Genomic DNA, 24,152 nt, shown 5'->3' with positions numbered 1-24,152 from the left:
AATAGAAGCAGAGAGTCACAGTGTATTACTAAGCTGAGCTCCCTAGGTCTAGCTGAAAAGTGGGAGAAGTGAGAATATGAGCAAAGAGGTCAAGACCATGATGGTGATACCAATTGAAACAGTTTACCTAAGTTATTGGGTTCTCACCAACTCAGTCTGCAAGGGAAGGAACCAGAATAGGACCAAACTAGACCCTCGGAATGTGAGTGACAATTGTATGAGGAGGGCAGTGGGGCCAGGATTTATCCCTAAAATTTACTGGTTTTTTTTTTGCTACCAATTCTTTTTGGGAGGAGTATCTTGCTCAGCCTAGATATAATAAAGAGGGCCTTGGCCTATCCCCAAAGCAATATGCCTTACCCTCTCTGATGAATAGATGGAGGGTAGAGAGGGGATATGGAAGGAATGGGAGGAGGGAAAGGATTGGGAACTGGGATTAGTATGTCAAATGGAAAAAGAGAGTTTTTAATAAAATAAAACTAGAAAAAATGTTGCTCATTTCTATGTTTTGGAATCCATTAATAAAAATATAAAACAACAAAGTTCAAGACTTTTTTCCCACATTGATCTTATAACAAGGAAAAAGATATACTACATATGTTTAAATTATTATTAATTTTAAACAGCTAAGTGGTGTGAATATTTAAAATTTGAAAAGCAAGCATTATCAGGAGTGAATTAGTAGTCAGGTGTATCTCCCAGAGTAAGTCATATCTGAGAAGGGACCCAAAGTGAGGAGAGAGAGATAATAGAAATGCTTTGGAGAAGAGAGTGATTGGTAAAGTAAAACTGAGAAATTAAAATAATACAGAGAGAAAGAAATGAGATTATGAATAATTAAGTACAGAGTAACAAATTATGAATGAGTCATGATATGGATGATTATTGTCATAGACATTAGAAAGCTTTAAAGGAATTGTTAATGCAAAGCAACCACTACCAGGAGTAAATAAGTAATAAAGTGTAGCTTCCTGAGGAAGTCATATCTGAGAACATACCAAATGTGAAAAGAAAGGAATAAGAGAAATTTTTGGGAGAAAACAGTGAAAGGTAACATGAAATAAAAGACTAAAACAATATAGAGAGAATGGAGTGAAATTTTTTACATCTACTTAATTATATATGTTAATTTATATTTTATTAAACCATTAAAATTCACATAATGCATTAATATGGGAGATAGCTAAAATTTTGCAGCATTCATGATTAAACAAAAGATAAGCAAGTACAAATACTGCACAGTACTTTGTGAGGAGTTTATTCATTCCCTAGTATTAGGAAAGTTTTAGGAATGGCTAAAGAAGAAATGTATTTTACAGATAACTATAGGTATAATTATTATTTTTTGCAATATATCCTGCATGTGACAGCCCTATAGTTATAATGGGCACAATGTGTTTTAAACAAATCTTCAAGGAGTATCTGGTCATGAATAATAAACAAATTGTTATATATTTTATATCATGCATATAAGTTGTTCATACAGATGGGCAAAGAGGTTAATGTATTAAATCCCTACTGTGATCCCCAAACATAATATCTTTCTTTGACTATATTTTCTTTGTATTTAATCAGTTCTCATCATACTTTTCAGTTCTTCAGCAAAGGTTCCCTAACAATCATTTTAAATCTTATGAAATATCCATTACTGGATTGATTTTACTCATTACATTTGTATAATATATAATTGGGCAGTTGGACAATATGATAGGACTAATAAACTTCCAATACATACATCTCTATATGAATTAAATATATGAATTAAAAGTTTTTGGGATTTTGGTAAGAGTTTTGTTTTATACATTTTTTTAAGACAGTGCTTCTCTGTGTAACTCTGGATTAACTATTATATTACATTTGTGATAGTTTCATGATCTTACAAGTTAAAAAATATCTGTTCCATGAACAAAATAATTCTGAATTCAAATTTACATTCTTTCTATACTATTTGATATAGAAGTTTAAGCTTCAGGACACAAAGAAAAATAGAACTATTTGACTACCCTAATAATACAATACTATAATATACATATGTGTATATATATGTATATATATATATATATATATATATATATATATATATATTAGTTCAAGGTCATACATTATTAATAAAAATCATTATAAAACCATTTTGAAGAGCATTGTACTCACTGCATTAATTCCTATTCAAATACCAATTTTGACTCCATTATGATTTTGACATTATAAGAAACATTCTTGAAAAGTACATTAAATTATCACATTTTATGTTTTATTTACCCTAAAGTCATGTCTGACAGCAAATCATTTACTCCTCCATAATACTATAAAGAGAAGACTCCATTGTATATGAGGGTACTGAGTGATCATTCACATGCTATTCTCCTAACAGGATAAAAAATACAATGACAGATACCATGTTTTACTTATATGAATAGTGAAATTCAGTGTAGGTGATTGTAACATTTGTGGTAAATAGTAACTCAAATTTGAATTCAGTATTGCAATTATATGGCTATCACAGTTTCTAAATAAACCAAAGTATACTTGAACTTCTTTTAATACTTTCCACCCGTTACAAAAGCAATAATTTAATGACAAGTAAATGGTGACTTGCATTTGTTTATTTTAGTTTTACAATTAAAAAAGAAGTATTTGTAGTTGCTAGGAAATTAATCTATGAAAAATCCCTAAGAATGCTTTCTGTTTCCATTTGTTATTCAAATTCATAATAAGTGAACTAATGTGAGTTACTTTATAACTCTCATTATTTCATGTATTTAATAGATAGTCAAACCCAGAATACTAAAGGGTACAATTGAAAAAGTTTCAAAACAAAATGATTCATAGAATCTCAATCAGAAAACTTCTAACATGTAAAATAATATTTTTAATTCTTTATAAAATCACTCAAGTTTCCCAAGATCATAAATTTGATCTTTGCACAACATCAGGAATTTCATACTTATAGAGGCATCATTGCTACATCACACAGGAATGGTTAGATTAAAAACTATGCAGATGTCTTTATTTGATACATTTCTCATTTTTCCCTTCTTCATTGTTGAGAGTCTGTGTTGGATTACATCAAAAAATTCTAATGATTCTTAGTGATTCAGAAGGGGTGGCTTGCAGTCATATGTGAAATATGATTGGTTTTACCCCTCTCAAACTCTGTGTTTTACTGGAAATAACCACAAGTATGTACTTGAAATATCAATTCTACAGACAAGGGCTCCTCCTGGACAGAAAGTCAGAGAATGAAATTTTACCAAAGGCTTGTAATTTAATGTAAATATATTTTAATTCTCCTTGCATGTTGGTATAGGGAAACCTTAGTTGTTAAGCTGCATTGCAGAACCAAACATGTATGCCAATCTTTTAAAATGAGGTCCCAAATCATTTAGATAGTCAATATTATCTTCTTGATCAGTGACTATAGATTCCAAGGAGCTCAGAGAGCCAGCTGATGATCCTGTGCCCTCAAAAGCAAAAGTTTGCAGTGAGTCAAAAGGGGGAGCACATGGATCGGTATTGGCTTCCTCCAACTTCTCTAGAATGAATTGTCGGAATATAGCACTTTCTGGGCCCACCAGCAGAGACTGCCTATAGAGGCTCCTGATCTCCATGCTCTTTCTTTTCCGTGGCTTTCTTTCTCTCATGATTATGCTGCTTCTCAACTCTGAAATATCAAAGGCTTCTGAGTCTTCTTCCCCACCGCCTTCATCATCATAGCAAAATATATTCTCTCCAAATTCTTCATTTTTCTTTGGAAATAGGATTTGATTTCTTCGTTGTTTCAAAGCCAGCATCAAAAAGATAAACCCTGGTGAAAGACATATGAATATAAATTAGTTCATATAGCATAGTGTAAATTTTGCAGTTCTTTGCCTTAACCGAAGTTCAGGAAGTCATTGCAAACTTGATGACTCTAAGGAAAGTAGTAGGTCATGGAAAATGTTATCTGGAGTCATAATTCTGTGTGATGGTTTAGAGGAATGAGTAAAGAAAGTAAAGTGAACTGTTTTTTCTCTTACTTAATTTAAAATTCAAAATGTAATTTAATTCTTCTAATGTTATACAGAACAAAGTACAATAATAAAATATTTTGAAATCTGAATATGTTTACTCACCAATGATCCATGATAACTGATGTTCAGAAAAGGAATCATTTGATATTCTTTGAGGAAAACTCATGGTATAGATATTTTTTAAGTGTTTATAGATTATTTTGTATATTTTACTTATAGTATGAGTACACTACAAAATATATGTATATATGTATATACTTAAATTTTTTTATATACCAGACCTTGTTATAAAAACTTAATATTTACTGGTAGATCTCATAGTTATGAAAACAATTTATTATTAATGACTTATGACAAGTGAGAAACAGAAAGTATATGTATATGGCATCATATCTCCTGTATGAAAGAAGACACCCATGTGTAAAACAATCCATATGGCATTTTCATATGAGTTAGGTGATATAACAGCAATTTTAGAAAATCCAAATTAACTCAGGTATCTGAAACATACAGTGATTAGTAGCTATATGGAGAAAAAAAATAAAAGCAGGTAGAAATGGAACAAGGTCAAAATATGTTTTAGTTTAAAATAAGAATAACTAAATATAGTGTGTGTCTCAACAATAATCAATTTCAATTTTTTTCTTAGCTTTCAATTTTATGTGTCTCCTTAGAACTTTCTTTTATAGTATTTGAAATAAATAAGAGGTGATCTTACTAAAATTACATATATATATATATCCCAGACCAGAAAATATGAACATGATATGTACTTACTCAGAAGTGGATACTACCTGTAAAGCAAAAGATATTGAGAATATAGTTTATGATCCTAGAGAAGCTAAGTAACAAGGTGAACCCTAAGAAAATCCTGTAGAGATCCACCTGGGAAGAGGAAACAGACAAGATTGCTTGACAATATTGGGATCATGGGGGTGAGAGGAGTAGGGAGGGAGAATATTTCTTCTAAAAACTGGAGACATGACCCAAATAAAACAGAAAAAGAAGAATTTGTAGCTGATAAAAAAAACATGGAATTGTAAGATCTCACTCTGAATAATTACATATCGAAAAATTAGACAACATGGAACAAATGAATGAAATTTTAGAACATATAACCTACTGAGGCCATGTTGAGAAGAAATGAGAAATCTTCAGGCTAAATAAGAAGTAAAGAGACTAGATTGATAAATCTACTATAAAAAAAGAATATATTTTTATAGGAGAATTTTACCAAAAGCTTGAAAACGTATAATACCAAGACTTCACTAAATCTTTTAAATTTAAAAGGAAACACTAATCTGATTAATTATACATGACATTACTTTATCAGTTGATACCTAATATCATAGATTATATAAATTTATTTATTTTTTATATGTATGAATGTTTTGCCTCCATCTTTGTAGGACTCTGTATATGTATCTGAGACAGTCAGAAGAGTGAATCAGATGTTTGTGGTGCCAGAATTTCAGGTAGCTCTCATCAATGGGGTTAGGGATTGTACTAGAAACTGGAAGTCCGTAAGAGCAATAATTGATTTTGAGTACTGAAACATCAATATGGTCAAAGTCTAATAAATTTTCGGTGCATTCTAGTCATTGTCACCATAGATAAGTAATTATAGCTTATGTTGGAGATGATGTGGAGTTAGGGAAACATTCATTCATTTCTGGTGGGAATGCAAACGTGGGAATTCAATTACTTTGGAAATCGATATGGTGCTTTCTCAGAAAATTGGCAATTAATCTGCCTCAGGATCAAGCAATACCACTCTTGGACATATATACAAAAGGTGCTCTATCATACTACAAGGACATTTGTTCAACTATGTTCATGACAGCAGTATTTTAAATAGCCACAACCTACATGCCCCTCAACTTAAGAATAAATAAAGAAAATGTGGCACTTTTACACATTAGAATATTTCTCAGCTTTAAAAAACAATGACATCTTGAAATTTGCATGCAAATGGATGGGACTAGAAGAAACCATCCTGAGTGAGGTAACCCAGACCAAAAAATATGAATATGGTATGTATTTACTCAGAAGTGGATACTACCTGTAAAGCAAAGGATATTGAGAATATAGTTCATAATCCTAGAGAAGCTAAGTAACAAGGTGAACTCTAAGAAAATCCTGTAGAGATCCACCTGGGAAGGGGAAACAGACAAGATTGCTTGACAATATTGGGAGCATGGAGATGGGAGGAGTAGGGAGAGCAGAAGGGGAGAGGAGAACTTGAAGAAAGGAAATACATGAGATAGAGGAAGGACACAGATGTGAGCAGAGAAAGAGTTATATTGGTCAAGGGAGTATTATGGGGCTAGCAAGAAACATGGCTCTAGAGAAATTCCCAGGAATCCAAAAGTATGACCAACATAATAGTTGAGAGCATGCCTAAACAGGACTTGCTCTGTAGTCATACTGGTGAATATCTTAAATGTCACCATAAAATATTCATTTAGCAACTGATGGAAACAGAGGCAGAGATTCACTTCAGAGCACTGGACTGAGCTCCCAAGTCCAGTTGAAGAGTGGGAGGAGTGAGAATATGAGCAAAAGAAGTCCAGATCATAATGAGTACACCCACTGAAACCGTTTATCTGATCTAATGGGAGCTCCCCAACTGTAGCCAGAAAGGGAAGAAAGCATCATAGATCCAAAAGAGCCCCTCTGAATGTGGGTGAAAGTTGTATGACTGGTGCAGACTGTGAGGTCTCTGGCAGTTGCACCAGGATTTATTCCTACAGCTAGTACTGGCCTTTTTATAAACTTTCGCTTTGGATGGATATATTGTGAAGCCTAGATATAATATTGAAGGCCTTGGACCTTCCCCAAAGCAATATGCCTAACTCTTTCTGAGGAGTGGATTGGGGGTGTAGTGGGGATTTATAAGGAGGGGATGGAATGAAGGGAAAGAATGAGAACTTGGGTTAGTATGTAAAATGAAAGAAGATGATTTTTTTTTTAAATAAAAAATATTATGGTGTGTGTGTGTGTGTGTGTGTGTGTGTGTGTGTGTGTGTGTGTATGTTAAAAGTGGAATACTACTTGTTGGGAGCACAGCACAAAGGTACTTGTGAACACACATCCAGAAAAAAATCCAAGAATGATAAGCTTATGGGATGTTCTTCTCAAAGGACAGGATGTAAACCATGCTCCTTCTTCCGGAAAACTAGGAATTTGTGATCATTAACATCCTGTATTATCTGTTGGTCCAGGCCATATCAACCTTCTATGACAGGAAAAAAACCAGATTCAGTTAGTAGTTTAAGTGGCTCTTACAGTCTCAGTATATTGCCCCAAGATCCCATAACCATATTCCTAGATTGTTAAAAGTCCTAATGTTTATATATATATTTGTTTGACCAATACCAGGCCAGACACTTCCCTAGCCCTTTAGATAGTACACATAGCCTATCTGGAGAACCCAACTACTAGGAAGAAATGACATGTATTATGAGTTGAGTTTCATTAAAATCAGTTTTCCTTCGGGAATTATCATTCAATTATACTAAGAAACATTTATTCCAAATTGTACTTTTTAATTTGCTGACAATAAAACATTTGACAACCACACTCTTTAAAAATTTTGATGCAGAATGTCAAACCGATATGAATTTTCAATCTCATCTGTTTTCATTTTATTTTGCTAACTGAAACCAGCAATGACACACTGAAACACTATCCTTTAGAAAATGTGAAATCCCTCTAAAACATGAATTATCTTATAAGGCTTTATATTATGCAAATGTTGAGATAGGAAGAATAAGTTTTGAACCCTTGTCATTGGATTGTATATTTAGAAGTATTTTAAGTGGTTAAAATACTCATGTGCTTATGATAATATTAAATTATAAATGATGATCATAAATATGCTTTAAAATGAAGATCAAATGTAAAAAATGAATATGTGAATCATATTAATATTGAAATTTTTAAAAAGTCATATAATTTCAATTCTGATACTAAAATAAGTCGAATAAAAATTTCCTCCAATAAATAATTTTCTTAATTTAATTAAAAAATTCATAAAATTTTGCCAAAAATTTTAGGGTTACCCACACTTCCCATCAACAAAATATATATGATGTCTTTGGACATGAACCTTTCTGTGGTTGAAGTAGAGTCCAGGTTTGGGTTAGTAATATTGTTGAATTATAACCGAATACATCTTACTTCACAAAGAATATTAGGATTTTTCTGTTTTTATAAACATCTCTAAAAATAATATGCAAAATAAAAATGGATCAAGAAATTTATATATTTGCCATATTTTATAAAGTTATAATGTTAGACTGTGAAAAAGAAACAAATGAGTGCTATATATCTGCTCACCAAAGCAACAATAATAAACCAATACATAAAATTAGAGTGAATTGACTGAGATTTCTTTCTATTCCATGCTTTACATATAGACTTTACATTTCACATTATCCTTTTTAAAACCACAAATGATCCCCTTAGTTTTTAATTGAACAATACAACTTCTTTAAATTTATGATCTAGAGCTTGCCTTTTTTTAATGGAGTAAAATAGTTTTTTTTTTTTTGATAGAAGATTACAAAAAGCAAGGAATATCTCTGAAAAACCAAACAAAGAAATATACCTTACAAAAATAAGACAGGCAATACTTTGAAATTTTGTTACACACATAATCGTTGTATAGTTATTAAATCAAATTAATTAATGTACAATTTCAGTTATTTTTAAACTGAATAGTAATATTTAATCATTCTAATGTTGAAGATCTACACCACTTGGATATCAAATACCAACTAGTTTCCCAAAAAAGTACACATGCATGTAATATTATACAGATTGAGCAGGTTATATTTATGTTTCAGATGATATATATGTATATAAATATATAAGAATATTAACATAAAAGAGGTCATAATTTGAACAAAAGCAAGAAAGTGTAAATGGAAAGACATGAAGGATGGAATAAAAGTCAATAAAATGTTTTATTTGTATTATTATCTCATAAAATGAAAAATAATAGATTTTATTTCCTTGTTTTCACAAGTCATTCTGCCATTTGTAGTAAAATGAAGGATCCTGGAAATGGTTAGGTCAATTGACAAAAGGCAGCTACTCAAAGACAAGTGAAGGATGACCACAGTATGATGAAGAACCAAATAAGCCTTGTAAAACAGCAGAGATAAGTCCTTGTGACCTATTATACAGCAGTGACCATTAGAAATATCAATTTAACACATGATTAGAAATGGGCTCTTTATGTTCAGCTGGTCCGGATTTATCCCATGCTTTTTCAGACCCAGGCCAGCTGGCCTTGGTGAGTTCCCGATAGAACATTGTCTCAGTGTGTGGGTGAGGAATACTGAGAACTCAAGAACAATCGCAGTGGGTTTTTGATCCTACTGCACGTACTGGCTTTGGGGGAGCCTAGGCAGTTTGGATGCTCACCTTAGGAGACCTGGATAGAGGTGGGCGGTCCTTGGGCTTCCCACAGGTCAGGGAACCCTGATTGCTCTTCGAGCAGATGAGGGAGGGGGACTTGATCGGGGGAGGGGGAGGGAAATGGGAGGCGGTTGCGGGGAGGAGGCAGAAATCCTTAATAAATAAATAAATTAAAAAAAATAAAAATAAAAATAAAAAAAAAGAAATGGGCTCTTCAGAATACTGTTTATAGTGTCCTGTTCAGATGTAGTAGATTTGATTACTGGTATTCCCAAGTCACAAAATTTCAAGAAATTCTTAATTGCTACATGACCCTTGAGAAAATAGGTATTTCTTACAGTGAGTTTAAATTTCTTCATTTGTCTGATTGATAAGTACTTTTGGTTTATTCAATTATATCAGATAGAGATAATCATCCATTTTAACAAGTTCTAGTGAAATATCAAATTGCACAATAAATAAAAAGAACCCAAAACAAATTTTATTTAGTTTTAAACTTAAACGTGTTTAGAAAATATAAAAATATGTAGAAAATATTTTATAACTATCTCTTTAACAAATTCATGGTGTTCCTTTTACAAATGAAAGTTTTTAGCATCCAATAATACTTACCAAATATTACCATAATGCATACCAGGATAGCAATTATTACTTCAGTTTTGAATTTCATGATTAGCAGAAGTCCCCTTTTAGTGCACATCTCTGTGCTTGCACTTTCTCCACAGTCACAGACTTGTATAGTGAGGGTGTTTGTGCTTGTAAGAGATGGGATTCCATTATCAGAAATTAAGATGATCATGGAGAGGACAGGCTCGTCTTTAAGGCTAAAACCCATTCTATTAGTCAGAATTACAGCTGTGTTATCTAAAACAGAAATTCAAGTTCACAATTTTTTCAACAATATAAACCACATATGAACAATATAAGTACTAGTGGCAAAAACATTTCAATATAATAATATCTGTCTAAATAAAAAATATTATATTAAAATATCCAGCCCCAAATCATTTTAAAATATTCTAAAAATTAATTACATAATAAGAAGACTTATTTGAACCAGATTTAAAAGGTTTTGAGAAATATAAATGATCAGTGCATAAAGAAAATAATGTTTCTGTATACTGATTTCAGTACTGGAAGGGCTATTCAGCAATAGATTAAAGCTTTATTTTAGCAGTGTCCAGCACAACTTAAAAACAAAATAATTACAAAATTACTAGATATTTGTAAGATATTCAGTAACCTAACTACTACAGCTTGTGCTTTTAAATAATATACATTCTAGTTAGAAAAGGGCATAATTCTATTTTGGAGAGAAATTTGATTAGAATATTCTTTTACTTTGACATTACCAAATTATATTTCATATAAAATTCCTTACATATGTTCACTACTTGTAACTAAATTAATTAATCAAAATGATAATATGGCAAACATCTGGGAATTGTTTCATAAATACTTGAAAGAATAAGTGAAAAAGAATCATGAGTACTTCCATTTATGTTAATCTTGATTCTAAATCTTAAATAATTAGAATTATATTTTCACCATTTTCTTCTCTCAAACTTTTATGAGGAGAAAAAGTACTCTCATTCAGGGAATGCCTTAATTAGCCTCAACTATGGGCATGTCTGTGAGATATTTTCTTGAATTCAAGCACACGTAGGAGGGCCCAGACTTTAATGCCACACTCAGAGAAATGGGCCTAGAATTTTATAAAAAAGGGAGAAAACAAAACAAAACAAAATTACAAAATCAAACAAAAATAAGAAAAGGAGATTTCCACAAGCCAGAGAAAAACATGACAGTATGCCTCTGTGGTTTCTGCTTCAAGTTCTTGCTTCTAGCAAATGAATTGTAAGGCAAATAAGTCATTTCCTTACCAAGTTGGTTTTAGCTAGTGTTTGACCACAGCAACAGAAACAAACCAGAGCCCATTTCCATTACTATAAATGATATTTGTATCCACAAAATCAATTTGAGAGGCATAAGACTCTTCAGCATTCATTTCATTCCAAGTCTCTTCCTAAGCCATACATTTTCAGTAAAAGAAAAATTTAAATATTTATGTATATGATGGGCAAAATATTTTTCAGATTAGTGAAAAAGCTGAACAATATAATTTTAGGGACCCCATTCACTCCCCGGTCATTCAGCAGGGGCTTCTTCCCTCTGCTGGGGCCTCTCTCTCCCTAATCCATCCCAGTTTGCACCCAGGAACCTCCTCCCTTCTTCCTCCATTCCGCAGGGCCATGGGATCTGCCAGCTCAGCCTGTTTGGGTGTTGGGACAGGGTGCTGAGGGCAACAGGGCCAGTGGGAATTGCTTTGCTTCAATAGCCTGCCTGCAGCAAGGTAGGCCCTTTGTCAGCAAGGTCCCTGGCCAGCAAGGGAACCTGATCCTGCTCCATAAGATCCATCGGATAGCATTTGAAGTAAGAGATGGACAGGCGCCAAGGCAAGAATTCCTCCAACAATCTGAAAAACAACATGAAAACACCAGAGCCCAGGGATCTGACAACAGAAGGTCTTGAACACCCTAATACAGAAGAAGGGAAAAATTGACTTTATGAAAAGGATATACAGCATGTAAAAAATGCCCTTATAGAAATGGATGAGAAGTATAACAAAAAGTTTGAAGAAATGAATAAATACAAAAATGATACCCTGGGAAACCAAGAAAAAACAATCAAACAAGTAATGGAAACAGTTCAAGAATTAAAAACTGAAATGGAGGCAAGGAAGAAAACACAAACGGAGGGCTGACTGAATATGGAAAATCTAGGTCAACAAACAGAGTCTACAGAAACAAGCTTAACTATTAGAATACAAGAGATAGAAGAAAGAATGTCATACTCTGAAGACACCATTGAGAAAATAAACACACTGATCAAAGAAAAGAGCAAATCCAAGTAATTCTCATCACAAAACATTCAGGAAATATGGGACACAATAAAAAGACCAAACCTAAGAATAATAGGGATAGAAGAAGGAGAAGAATTACAGCTCAAAGGCCCAGAAAATTTAATTAACAAAATTATGGAAGAAAACATTCCCAACATAAAGAAAGATATTCCTATGAATATTCAAGAAGCATACAGAACACTAAATAGACTGAATCAAAATAAAACATCCCCTCGCCATATAATAATCACAACACAAAACGTACAGATTAAAGAAAGAATATTAAGAGCTGCAAAAGAAAAAGGTCAAATTACTTATAAAGGTCAACCTATCAGACTTACACCAGACTTCTCTATGGAAACTATGAAAACCAGAAGGTCCTGGATAGAGGTACTTCAGAGACTAAGAGACCATGGATGCAAGCCCAGACTACTATACCCAGCCAAGCTTTCATTTACTATCAATGGAGAAAACAAAATAATTCAGGATAAGAACAAATTTAAACAATATGTAGCCAGAAACCCAACCTTACAGAAAGTAATAGAAGGAAAATCACAACCCAGAGGATCCAACATTGTCAACACTGCCTATAATAACTCAGACAACTAGAGACTCTTCACCAGCACAACTCAATGAAGGGAAACACACAAACTCTACTACCAAAAAACAATAACAACTGGAGTCAACAATCACTGGTCATTAATATCACTTAATATCAATGGACTCAATTCATCTATAAAAAGGCACAGGCTGCCGGGCGGTGGTGGCGCACGCCGTTAATCCCAGCACTCAGGAGCCAAAGGCAGGTGGATCTCTGTGAGTTCGAGACTAGACTGGTCTACAAGATCTAATTCCAGGACAGGCTCCAAAACCACAGAGAAACCCTGTCTCGAAAAACCAAAAAAGAAAAAAAAAGGCACAGGCTAAGAGATTGGACACAAAAACAGGATCCAACATTCTGCTGTTTACAAGAAACACACCTCAACCACAAAGATAGACATCTACTCAGAGTAAAGGGTTGGGAAAAGGTCTTTCAAGCAAATGGACCTAAGAAACAAACGGGTGTGGCCATACTAATTTCTAAGAAATCTGACTTCAAACTAAAATCAATCAGAAGAGATAGAGATGGTCATTTTATACTCATAACAGGAACAATGAAGTCTCAATCCTGAATATCTATGCCGCTAATATAAAAGCACCCACTTATGTAAAATAAACTTTACTAGAACTCAAGGCAGACATCAAACCACACACACTAATATTAGGAGACTTCAACACACCTCTCTCACCAATGGACAAGTCAATCAGACAGAAACCTAAGAGAGAAATAAGAGAATTAATGGAGGTAATGAATCAAATGGACTTAACAGACATCTATAGAACATTCCACCCAATAGGAAAGAATATACCTTCTCTACAACTCACGGAACCTTCTTGAAAATTGACCACATACTTGGTAACAAAGCAAACCTCCACAGACACAAAAAAATTTTAGTGACCACCTGTGTTTTATTGGATCACCACAGATTAAAATTAGAATTCAACAATGAGGCTACTCCCAGAAAGCCGACGGATTCATGGAAATTGAACAGTCAGCTACTGAACCACACCTGCGTCAAGGAAAAAATAAAGAAAGAAATTAAAGTCTTCCTTGAATTTAATGAAACTAAAGGGACAACATACTCAAACCGATGGGACACTATGAAAGCAGTGCTAAGATGAAAGTTCATAGAACTAAGTGCCCACATTAAAAAAAAAAAACGGAGAAAGCACACATTGGAGAATTAACAGCACACCTAAAATCTCTAGTAAAAAAGAAGCAGACTCACTCAGAAGGAGAAGACTGGAAATAATCAAACTGATGGCTGAAATCAACAAAATAGAAACACAGAAAACAATTCAAAGAAACAATGAAACAAAAATTTGGTTCTTGGAGAAAATCAACAAGATTGACAAACCCCTATCCAAACTAATCAAATGGCAGAGAGAGAATATGGAAATTAATAAGATCAGAAATGAAAAGGGGGACATAACCACAGACACAGAGGAAATTCAGGGAATCATTAGATCTTACTACAAAAGCCTGTATGCCACAAAACTGGAAAATGCAAAAGAAATGGACATTTTTTAAGATAAGTACCATGCAACAAAGTTAAACCAAGACCAGGTGAACAATCTAAATAGACCTGTTAGTCGCAAAGAATTAGAAACTGTTATCAAACACCTCCCTTCCAAAAAAAGCCCAGGACCAGATGGCTACAATGCAGAATTCTTCCAAAAGTTCCAAGAAGAGCTAATACCTACACTCCCTAATGTATTTCACAATATAGAAACAGAAGAGTCATTGCCAAATACCTTTTATGAAGCTACAGTTACCCTGATACCAAAAATGACACAAAGACCCAACCAAGAAAGAGAATTACAGGCCTATCTCACTCATGAACATCAAAGCAAAAATTCTCAATAAAATACTGGCAAACCGAATCCAAGAACACATTAGAAAAATTATCCATTATGATCAAGTAGGCTTCATCCCAGAGATGCAGGGCTGGTTCAACATACACAAATCTATCAATGTAATCCATCATATAAATAAACTGAAAGAAAAAAAAACATATGATCATTTCATTAGATACTGTAAAAGCATTTGACAAAATTCAAAATCCCTTTATGATAAAGGTCTTGGAGAGATTAGAGATACAAGGGTCATATCTAAATATAATAAAAGCTATTTACAGCAAGCCGACAGCTAACATCAAAATAAATGGAGAGAAACTCAAAGCCATTCCCCTAAAATCAGGAACACAAGGCTGTCCACTCTCTCCATACCTCCTCAATATAGTGCTTGAAGTTCTACCAATAGCAATAAGAAACATAAGGGCATTCGAATTGGAAAGGAAGAAGTTATACTTTCGTTATTTGCAGATGATATGATAGTATACATAAGTGATGCCAAAAATTCTACCAAAGAACTCCTACAACTGATAAACACATTTAGTAGCATGGCAGGATACAAGATCAACTCCGAAAAATCAGTTGCCCTCCTATACACTAAGGATAAGGATTCAGAGAGGGAATTGAGAGAAGCATCGCCTTTCACGATAGCCACAAATAGCATAAAATATCATGGGGTAACTCTGACCAAGGAAGTGAAAGATCTATTTGACAAGAACTTTAAATCTTTGAATAAAGAAATTGAAGAGGATACCAGAAAATGGAAGGATCTCTCTTGCTCTTGGATTGGGAGGATCAACATAGTAAAAATGGCAATTCTCCCAAAAGCAATCTATAGATTCAATGATATTCTCATCAAAATCCCGTCAAAATTCTTCACAGACTTGAGAGGACAATAATCAACTTTATATGGAAATACAAAAACCCAGGATAGGCAAAGCAATCCTATACAATAAAGGAATTTCTAGAGTCATTACCATTCCTGATTTAAAACTCTATTACAGAGCTTCAGTATTGAAAACAGCTTGGTATTGGCATAAAAACAGAGAAGTCAATCAATGGAATCTAGAAGAAAACCCGAATTTTAACCCACAAACCTATGAACACCTGATTTTTAATAAAGGAGCTAAAAGTATACAATGGAAGAAAGAGAGCATCTTCAACAAATGGTGCTGGCATAACTGGTTGTCAACATATAGAAGAATGAAAATAAATTCATATCTATCACCATGCACAACACTCATGTCCAAATGGATTAAAGACCTCAATATCAATCTGAACACACTGAACCTGATAGAAGAGAGTGGGAAGTACTCTACAACACATGGGCACAGGAGACCACTTCCTACATATAACCCCAGTAGCACAGACATTAAGGGCAACATTGAATCAATGGGACCTCATGAAACTGACAAGTTTCTGTAAAGCAAAGGACACTGTCACTAAGACAAAAAGGCAACCCACTGACTTGGAGAAGATCTTCACCAACCCCGCAACAGACAAAGGTCTCATCTCCAAAAAATATAAAGAACTCAAGAAACTAGACTCTAAAATGCTAATTAACCCAATTAAAAAATGGGGTACTGAAATGAACAGAGAATTCTCAACAGAAGAAGTTTCAAATGGCCAAAAGACACTTAAGGTCATGCTCAACCTCCTTAGCCATCAGGGAAATGCAAATCAAAACAACTTTGAGATACCACCTTACACCTGTCAGAATGGCTAAAATCAAAAACACCAATGATAGCCTTTGCTGGAAAGGATGTGGAGTAAAGGGTACACTCATCCATTGCTGGTGGGTATGCAAACTTGTGCAACCACTTTGGAAATCAGTGTGGCGGTTTCTCAGGAAATTCGGGATCAACCACCCCAGGACCCAGCAATACCACTCTTGGGAATATACCCAAGAGATGCCCTATCATATTACAAAAGCATTGTTCAACTATGTTCATAGTAGCATTGTTTGTAATAGCCAGAACCTGGAAACAACCTAGATGCCCTTCAATGGAAGAATGGATGAAGAAAGTGTGGAATATATACATATTAGATTACTACTCAGTGGTAAAAAACAATGACATCTTGAATTTTGCATGCAAATGGATGGAAATAGAAAACACTATCCTGAGTGAGTTAACCAAGGCCCAAAAAGATGAACATGGGATGGACTCACTTATAATTTGTTTTTAGCCATAAATTTAGGACATTGAGACTATAATTCATGATCCCAGAGAAGCTAAATAAGAAGGTGAACCCAAAGAAAAACATACAGTTATCCTCCTGGATATTGGAAGTAGACACGATTGATGGGCAAAAATTGGGAACTGGGGGGTGGGGTGGAATGGGGAAAAGGGAGATGGGGAGAGATAAGTGAGAAGGGGAGGATGGGGAGTGCTTGGGGGAATGGGATGATAGGAATAATGGAAAAATGGATATGGGAGCAGGGAAGTATATATCTTAATTACAGGATCCATTTTAGGTTTGGCAAGAGCCTTACTCTAGAGGTGTTTCCAGGGGTCCAGAGAGATGTACCCAACTAGGTCCTTGGGCAGCTGAGGAGAGAGAGCCTGAAATGGCCCTACCCTATAGCCATACTAATGAATATCTTACATAGCACCATGGAACCTTCATCTGGCGATAGATGGAGATAAAGACATTGGGACAATGAACTGAGCTCCCAAGGTCCAAATGAGGAACAGAAGGAGGGAGAACATGAGCAAGGAAGTCAAGACCGTGAGGGGGGCACCCACCCACTGAGACAGTGGGGTTGAATTATTGGGAGCTCACCAAGGCCAGCTGGACTCTGACTGAAAATGCATGGGATAAAACCGGACTCTCTGAATATGGTGGACAATGAGGGCTGCTGAGAAGCCAAGAACAATGGCACTGTGTTTTGGTCCTACTGCATGTACTGGCTTTGTGGGAGCCTAGCCTGTTTGGATGCTCACCTTCCTAGACCTGGATGGAGGGGGGGAGGACCTTGGACTTCCCACAGGGCAGGGAACCCTGACTGCTCTTTGGACTGGAGAGGGAGAGGGAGGAGAGCAGGGTGTGGGGAGTGGGGGAGGGGAGGGAAAAGGGAGGCTGGGAGGTGGCAGGAATTTTTTAATAAAAAATTTAATAAAAAAAAGAAGGAAAAATATAATTTTAGAAGTTATTGTCTTTAAAGAGAAGTAAAAGAAAGTCTGCCTTTTGAAACAAAATCCTAACTTCAGAATAATTATTCTTTAAATAATAAAGTCTTTTTGTTCTAAGATAGTGAACAGATTTAAACACTATGTTTGTGTAAGTTAATTAGTGTTCTAAGATATTCATAATTAAGTTAAGGCACACTCAATGTAACTTTAAATATAGGTTATTTGCTCTTCATCATTACACTGATAATGGAAAGAGTCCACGATGGTTAAAGAGCTGTGATGTCACCACCATGAGGATATTTGGTAGCCTGTAAGTCTTTATAGTATCCCATAACCAAGAATAGCATTCTATTTAAAATTTAATATCAAGATGCTATAAAACAAACTCATAGACTTACATATGTATAGTACACAAAAAATTAAATATATAATCCCTCACTAATGACTTCTAAATGTGCTTCTAATTTGAAGAAATATGAGGAGTAACAGAATCACTGGCCTTAAAACTTGAATTTGCATTATTTTCCATTTTAGCCATTGGTCTTGTTCCATTTTTCATATTGCAAGACTGTTAAATAATCAGTTCACCAAATCCATTGGTGTAAAAGATAATAGATTCCACTAAACACACTTATAGATGAACAGTTACCTTGATTGTCTCTTAGTATAAAACTTGAATTATTTCTGTCTTCCACAGAGTGATTGAAGTAAAAATGATGATGTTCAATGGATTCATCTCTGTCTATTGCACTTATGGTCTGAATTATCTAGAAAATTATTAAGAAATTTGATTGTGATTATTGGGAAAAATAAATTGGTCAATGCTCTTATTATATATAATATTTCTTAAAATTACTTTAGCAAAATTTTTATATTTCTTAAATACTTCAATTTTTATTCCTGATCTTCATCTGCTATGCAGTCATTATTATTTGTAGATTAAGTCATGATGGTGTTGACTTTCTAGTTATTCACATATTTAGAGCAATTATCATAAAATTGTAAAGAAATGCAGATGAAATCAAATCAGTTCTCAATTAATTCTTTTATGTTAAGTCATAAGTCTGATCATTTTAATGAGGGAAAAGATGAACTAGACATTATCACACAGTAAGATAGTAATTAATTCTCAAGATTAAATTAAATTGATTGCAGTAGTTAGTATTTTATATTTTCTAAAATCAAAATGTCTTTAATAGTGTTTCAATTAAATCTTCACTTGACTGTAAGATGAAATATCCAAATTGAAAAGTTATACTTCAATGAACAGTTATTTTCCTACATGAATTCAGGACAGACTTATAAAACAGAAACAATCTGTACATTACATATCCATATTGACTTATGTTTTCACAAAAATGTTTGATTTTAACTAAATCCTAAATTTTTAAAAGAAAATACAGAAAGAAAAGTTTTATTCATCTTATGATTGTAGTAATAAGAAAGTATCACATGATTTCAAGACAGTATTTTTATTTTAAAATAGTTTATGGTTTTTTTATCTTGATGAGTGAGGGCAGGATTTTAAGATTATAGTATTCTTGATCCATATTATGCCACATACAAGTTATCTAAAGTCAGACACTGGGCTGTGTTTGAACATAAAGTTTTTAAGATTCCTTTATAGGTTCACCTGAACATGTTTTTAAAACACTTTTTTACATCACTACAGTTATGCTGTGGCCTCACCAAGAAAACTTTTTCTGGTGAGGTTAGTTGTAGCGGGAGACAGCTTGTTGGTTCCTGGCCACCCAGCTAGCTTAGCCCAGAAATAACCATACAGAAACTGTATTCATTAAATCACTGTTGGCCCATTAGCTGTAGCTTCTTATTGGCTCAATTTTACATATTAATTTAACCCATCTCCATTAATCTGTGCCTCATCACAAGGTCATGGCCTACAAGCAAATTTTCAGCATATCTGTCTCCAGCAAAGGCTCCATGACTTCTCTCTGACTTCACCCTCTCTTCTCTCACATTCAGCCTAGCTTTCCTTGCCTACATACATGCTACCTTGATATAAGTCCAAAGCAGTTTCTTTATTCATTAATGGTATTCACAGCACACAGAGGGGATTCCCACATCAGACAGTATAAGGTAATGTTTTAGATTGTTACTGATCACACAGTTTTGGATTTATTTGTCTAACTAAGGAAGTATTTGTAACAAATCATAACTGTCACATTTACCTTGGTAACATGAATATAGTTAATCATTTCATTTGAAGTTCTGTGATAAATGTAAACTTTATTGAAAAAAATTCCTTTAATAAAGGAAGGCTTCAGAAGATGAAATACTTTGGTTTTGTTGTGTTTTCTAAAATGCTTAATTAAAATTAGCCAAAATACAGTGTTTATATTAGAAACAAATGGAATAGATCAGTTTAAAAAATATAGATGAACTTATATTTGATTCATAGCTGGATTTGAAGTAAAACAAACTACTTCTATTAATTTTAATAAAGAACCCATAGACATAATCAATTCTTAATCTATCAAAGAGGTATTATTAAAATAATGCATTCAACCTTAAGTACATATACATTTTAAGTAAAAACAAATCTTTAAGAAATGGATGTTAATATTAATTAATTATTTAATAATATTTATTTCCTTAAAATTCAGCAATAGAAATCATGTATTTCATTGTGCAAATAAATCTAAAACTATGTATACTTAGAGTTGATTACTTATCTAAACTATTATATTTCGCTAACTCCGGCCTACTGAGGTCTTTAAAATTAATGAAATCATTAATGAATTAAAAGATTTAAAAGTAAGGATAAACTAATAATGAACTTAGGAAAAAAGTGATAGGAATTTTCCAAGATAATAGCTAATTTGGATAGCTCTGTTTTTGGTATTTTTTTGTTCGATGTGTATGATTTTGTCTAAGTTCCTTTTACATAATACATTGGATTTTCTATCTCTAATTATCTGTGAATTCCAGAATGAAAATACATTCTGTCAACTTACACAATTTGAAAATAAACAACTTTAATACAAACTCACCTATAATTTATTCACTGATATATATTATCATAGCTAATATTCAAAGTAATTTTTGAAATAAATTGTTAGTGATTTAATTTTATAAATACTTATATTACATTTCACGTGAATGTTGTAATCAATCAAAATAAGAATTCACTATACATTGTACTTTGAGTGTCTTTTAGAGCTACTCTGCCTATTATAGAAATGGGTATTCATTATTAATTTTATAATTATTTTATATACTAGTCTATATGTATATTGATGTGCTGCACATAAAATGTAATATATATGTTTGAATGACACACTTAGATGCAATTCAAAAAAGGAAATTTAATGTGGCCTGATTTGATACTAAAAATGATTCTATTTTCAATGACTTTGAATCTAAAATATTCAACGAGTGATACCATGTTTGTATCCTTCATATAGTCAATATATTGAACACAGATGTGATTTCACTACCAAAGTTCTTCCATAATTTCTTATATTTAATGAGTCTGCAAAACTTTTTGTAATTCAAAACCCTCTATGATGAATGCTATAACAAGAAAAAAGTATACGTTTGGGTGCTTTTAAAATTTTATTCCAAGCAGCCACTATTCCAATTTTCTAAGACAAAATAAGCTGAGTGTAGTTTATAATTCAAATTTATATGTATTTATTTGTTTTATACTTACAATGCCAGTAAAAAGAAATCTGACCATAAAAATCATTTCACAAAGTTTAGAGCATTTAGATGATCAATATGAAAAGCAGAAGAACATGTGACAGTTTTGGGACTCTGGAAATATTTATCACACTAGTAAAGTTTGAGACTGAGCAGATGAAGGAGGTGTTTTAATTACTCTTCTGCTGCTGTGAACAAACACCATGATCAAGACAATACTTTAGAGGAAAACGTTTCTGAGGGGCTTGCTTACAGCTTCAGAAGTTTAGAACATTCCCAGCATTGCAGGCAGAATGGAAGCAGGTAGGCAAGAATGGTGCTGGAGAAGGAACAGAGAACTATATTCCAATCCACAGGCAGACAGAAAGCATGACTAAGTTTTACTTGTTCTTACCTCGTTATTTCTAGTGACACATATTCTTCAAGAAGGATACATCTACTCAAAGTACACAACACTTCCTAATATTTTGCAACAATTCAGCACATGAGAACAAAGCATTAAAATGATATCATTCTTATTCAAACCCCCATCAGTTAAATTTCCTGACATCAAAAATTAATGTTTGAACAATATAATCACACAAATAAGGTAAAAATTCTGGTGATCATCCTGCAAATCACTTATTATCAGTGAGCTTTGAAACTAGTTTATTACAAGAAAATGCTAAGTTACTGTTGTTCAAGAGTTTATACTTCATAAATTTGGCCAACACATATGAGTTAATATGCAACTTTAGAAATTTTTAAAAACAATGAAAATAAAAAACATAAAAAGGAAAGAAAAGATATGACAGCTTCTGGGAATGGTGGAAGAGACCGTTTATTGTAGATAACAAGAAGAGAATAGCCAGAGGCATGGGCACCTGGTAGAACACAGAGGGGACTTGACCAAACTGAGCTATGATAGGTGGACAGTGGGAGGAAAAAAAAAACAAGTGAAAGGGCCAAGAAGCCAATGGTTGATGGAGGAAGGTCATTGGTTAAATAAAAAGAAACTGCTTAGCCTTCATTGGTTAGAAGATAGGTGGGAGGAGTAAACAGAACAGAACGCTGGGAGGAAGAGGAAGTGAGCTCAGAGTCCACAGCTCTCCTCTCGGGAGCAGACACCTCAGAGAGACGCCATGCTCCCAGCTCCCAGGCAGACGCACCCGATGAAGCTCCGACCTAGGATGGACGTAGGTTAGAATCTTCCCTGTAAGACCGGTGCTCACAGATTATTAAAGATGGGTTGATTGGTATATCAGAATTAGCCAGTAAGGGCTAGAGCTAAAGGGCCAAGCAGTGTTTAAAAGAATACAGTTTCCATGTAATTATTTCGGGTAAAGCTAGCCATGGGGGCGGCCGGGTGCCGGGGACGCAGCCCCGCTGCTCCTATTTCAACAAATGGTACAAAAAGTTATAATATATACATATTTTTATTATTTCCTTCCTCCAAACTCTTCTATATAACTACAAATTTATGGCTTTCACTTTCAATCTTTGCTGTTGCAGACATATATTTTGATATGTACTAGTTTGGGAATACTTAAGTACAATGTCTTTTGGTAACAACTACAGAATTACGTAGTAGAGTGGAATGCTCTTCACTGAAGACAACTATTTTCCCACTCCCAGCATTTCTTTATTAACTCTAGTCCTTTCTGCAGGGTTCAGTTCTGAGAGACACTCCCCTCTCTGTGTCAGCATGCCTATTTCTATTTTCCTTGTCAGCTCACATTTATGCATTCGAGTTTGTGAGATGTATGGGTGTAAAAGACTTAAGTGCCCCCAACAAGTTGTCTCACCTTCTTAGTTTTCTTTACAATAATTCCTTTATTTGATCAATAACAATGGCTGCTTTTAAGCAAAATAATCTTCACAATATTATTTATGTGGAGTATGCATGTGTCATGACATATATTTTGAGGTGAATGTGCTTACACATATTTTGTACACACATATGCTCATGTATTTTGTTTGTCTTTGGTATAACTCTATTATACACTCATAAAAAACTATCTAGCCAGCTCCATATTCTTCATTTCCTTATTAGACAGTATCCACTGTTAATAACATATATACTACAATTTTATAACATTTTTTATTCAATATAATTTTTGAAACTTGTAAAATTTGAAATTTCAACTCAAAAGGAAATTTTCTGCTCTTCCCTGATATGGTACGTCCTTCTCTAAATGTGTTGCTTTTATTGCCTGATGATTAAAGCTGTTTTGTTCAATAGCTTAGGTATATTTTGGTTTTTTGTTTGCTTTTTGAGACAGGGTTTCTCTGTAGTTTTGGAGGCTGTCCTGGATCTAGCTCTTGTAGACCAGGCTGGCCTCAAACTTAAAGAGATCTGCCTGCCTCTGCCTCCCAAGTGTTGGATTAAAGGCATGCATCACCACCACCCTGCTCTTAGCTAACTTTTACATCTTAAATTAACCCATTTCTATTAATCTGTGTATCACCATGAGACTATGGCCTTCCTCTAAATTTTGGTATCCTTTTCCTTCAGCAGTCACATGTCATCTCCTTGACTCCAACTAATCTTTTTTTTAATATATATATCTTTATTAGGATTTC

At 33.8% G+C, this 24,152-nt stretch overlaps 1 protein-coding gene across 1 annotated transcript in view; it reads right to left on the bottom strand.

Moving 5' to 3' along the window:
• Window positions 1-2,231: 2,231 nt before the first annotated feature.
• Cdh19 (cadherin 19) overlaps window positions 2,232-24,152 on the bottom strand; it is a 112,125-nt gene continuing 90,204 nt past the window's right edge. The window contains exons 11-13 of the mRNA XM_075987377.1: window positions 18,577-18,694; window positions 10,050-10,301; window positions 2,232-3,805 (exon numbers count right to left, since the gene is read on the bottom strand). Coding sequence (XP_075843492.1) covers window positions 3,315-3,805; window positions 10,050-10,301; window positions 18,577-18,694 — 861 coding nt within the window. The 3' untranslated portion in view covers window positions 2,232-3,314. The remainder of the gene's footprint in view (window positions 3,806-10,049; window positions 10,302-18,576; window positions 18,695-24,152) is intronic.

Source organism: Microtus pennsylvanicus, chromosome 10 (genome assembly GCF_037038515.1).
Source record: "Microtus pennsylvanicus isolate mMicPen1 chromosome 10, mMicPen1.hap1, whole genome shotgun sequence".
In the NCBI taxonomy this organism is placed as follows: domain Eukaryota; kingdom Metazoa; phylum Chordata; class Mammalia; order Rodentia; family Cricetidae; genus Microtus; species Microtus pennsylvanicus.
Note: the sequence above shows the minus strand (reverse complement) of the source record. Positions and strands in the feature narration are given on the sequence as shown.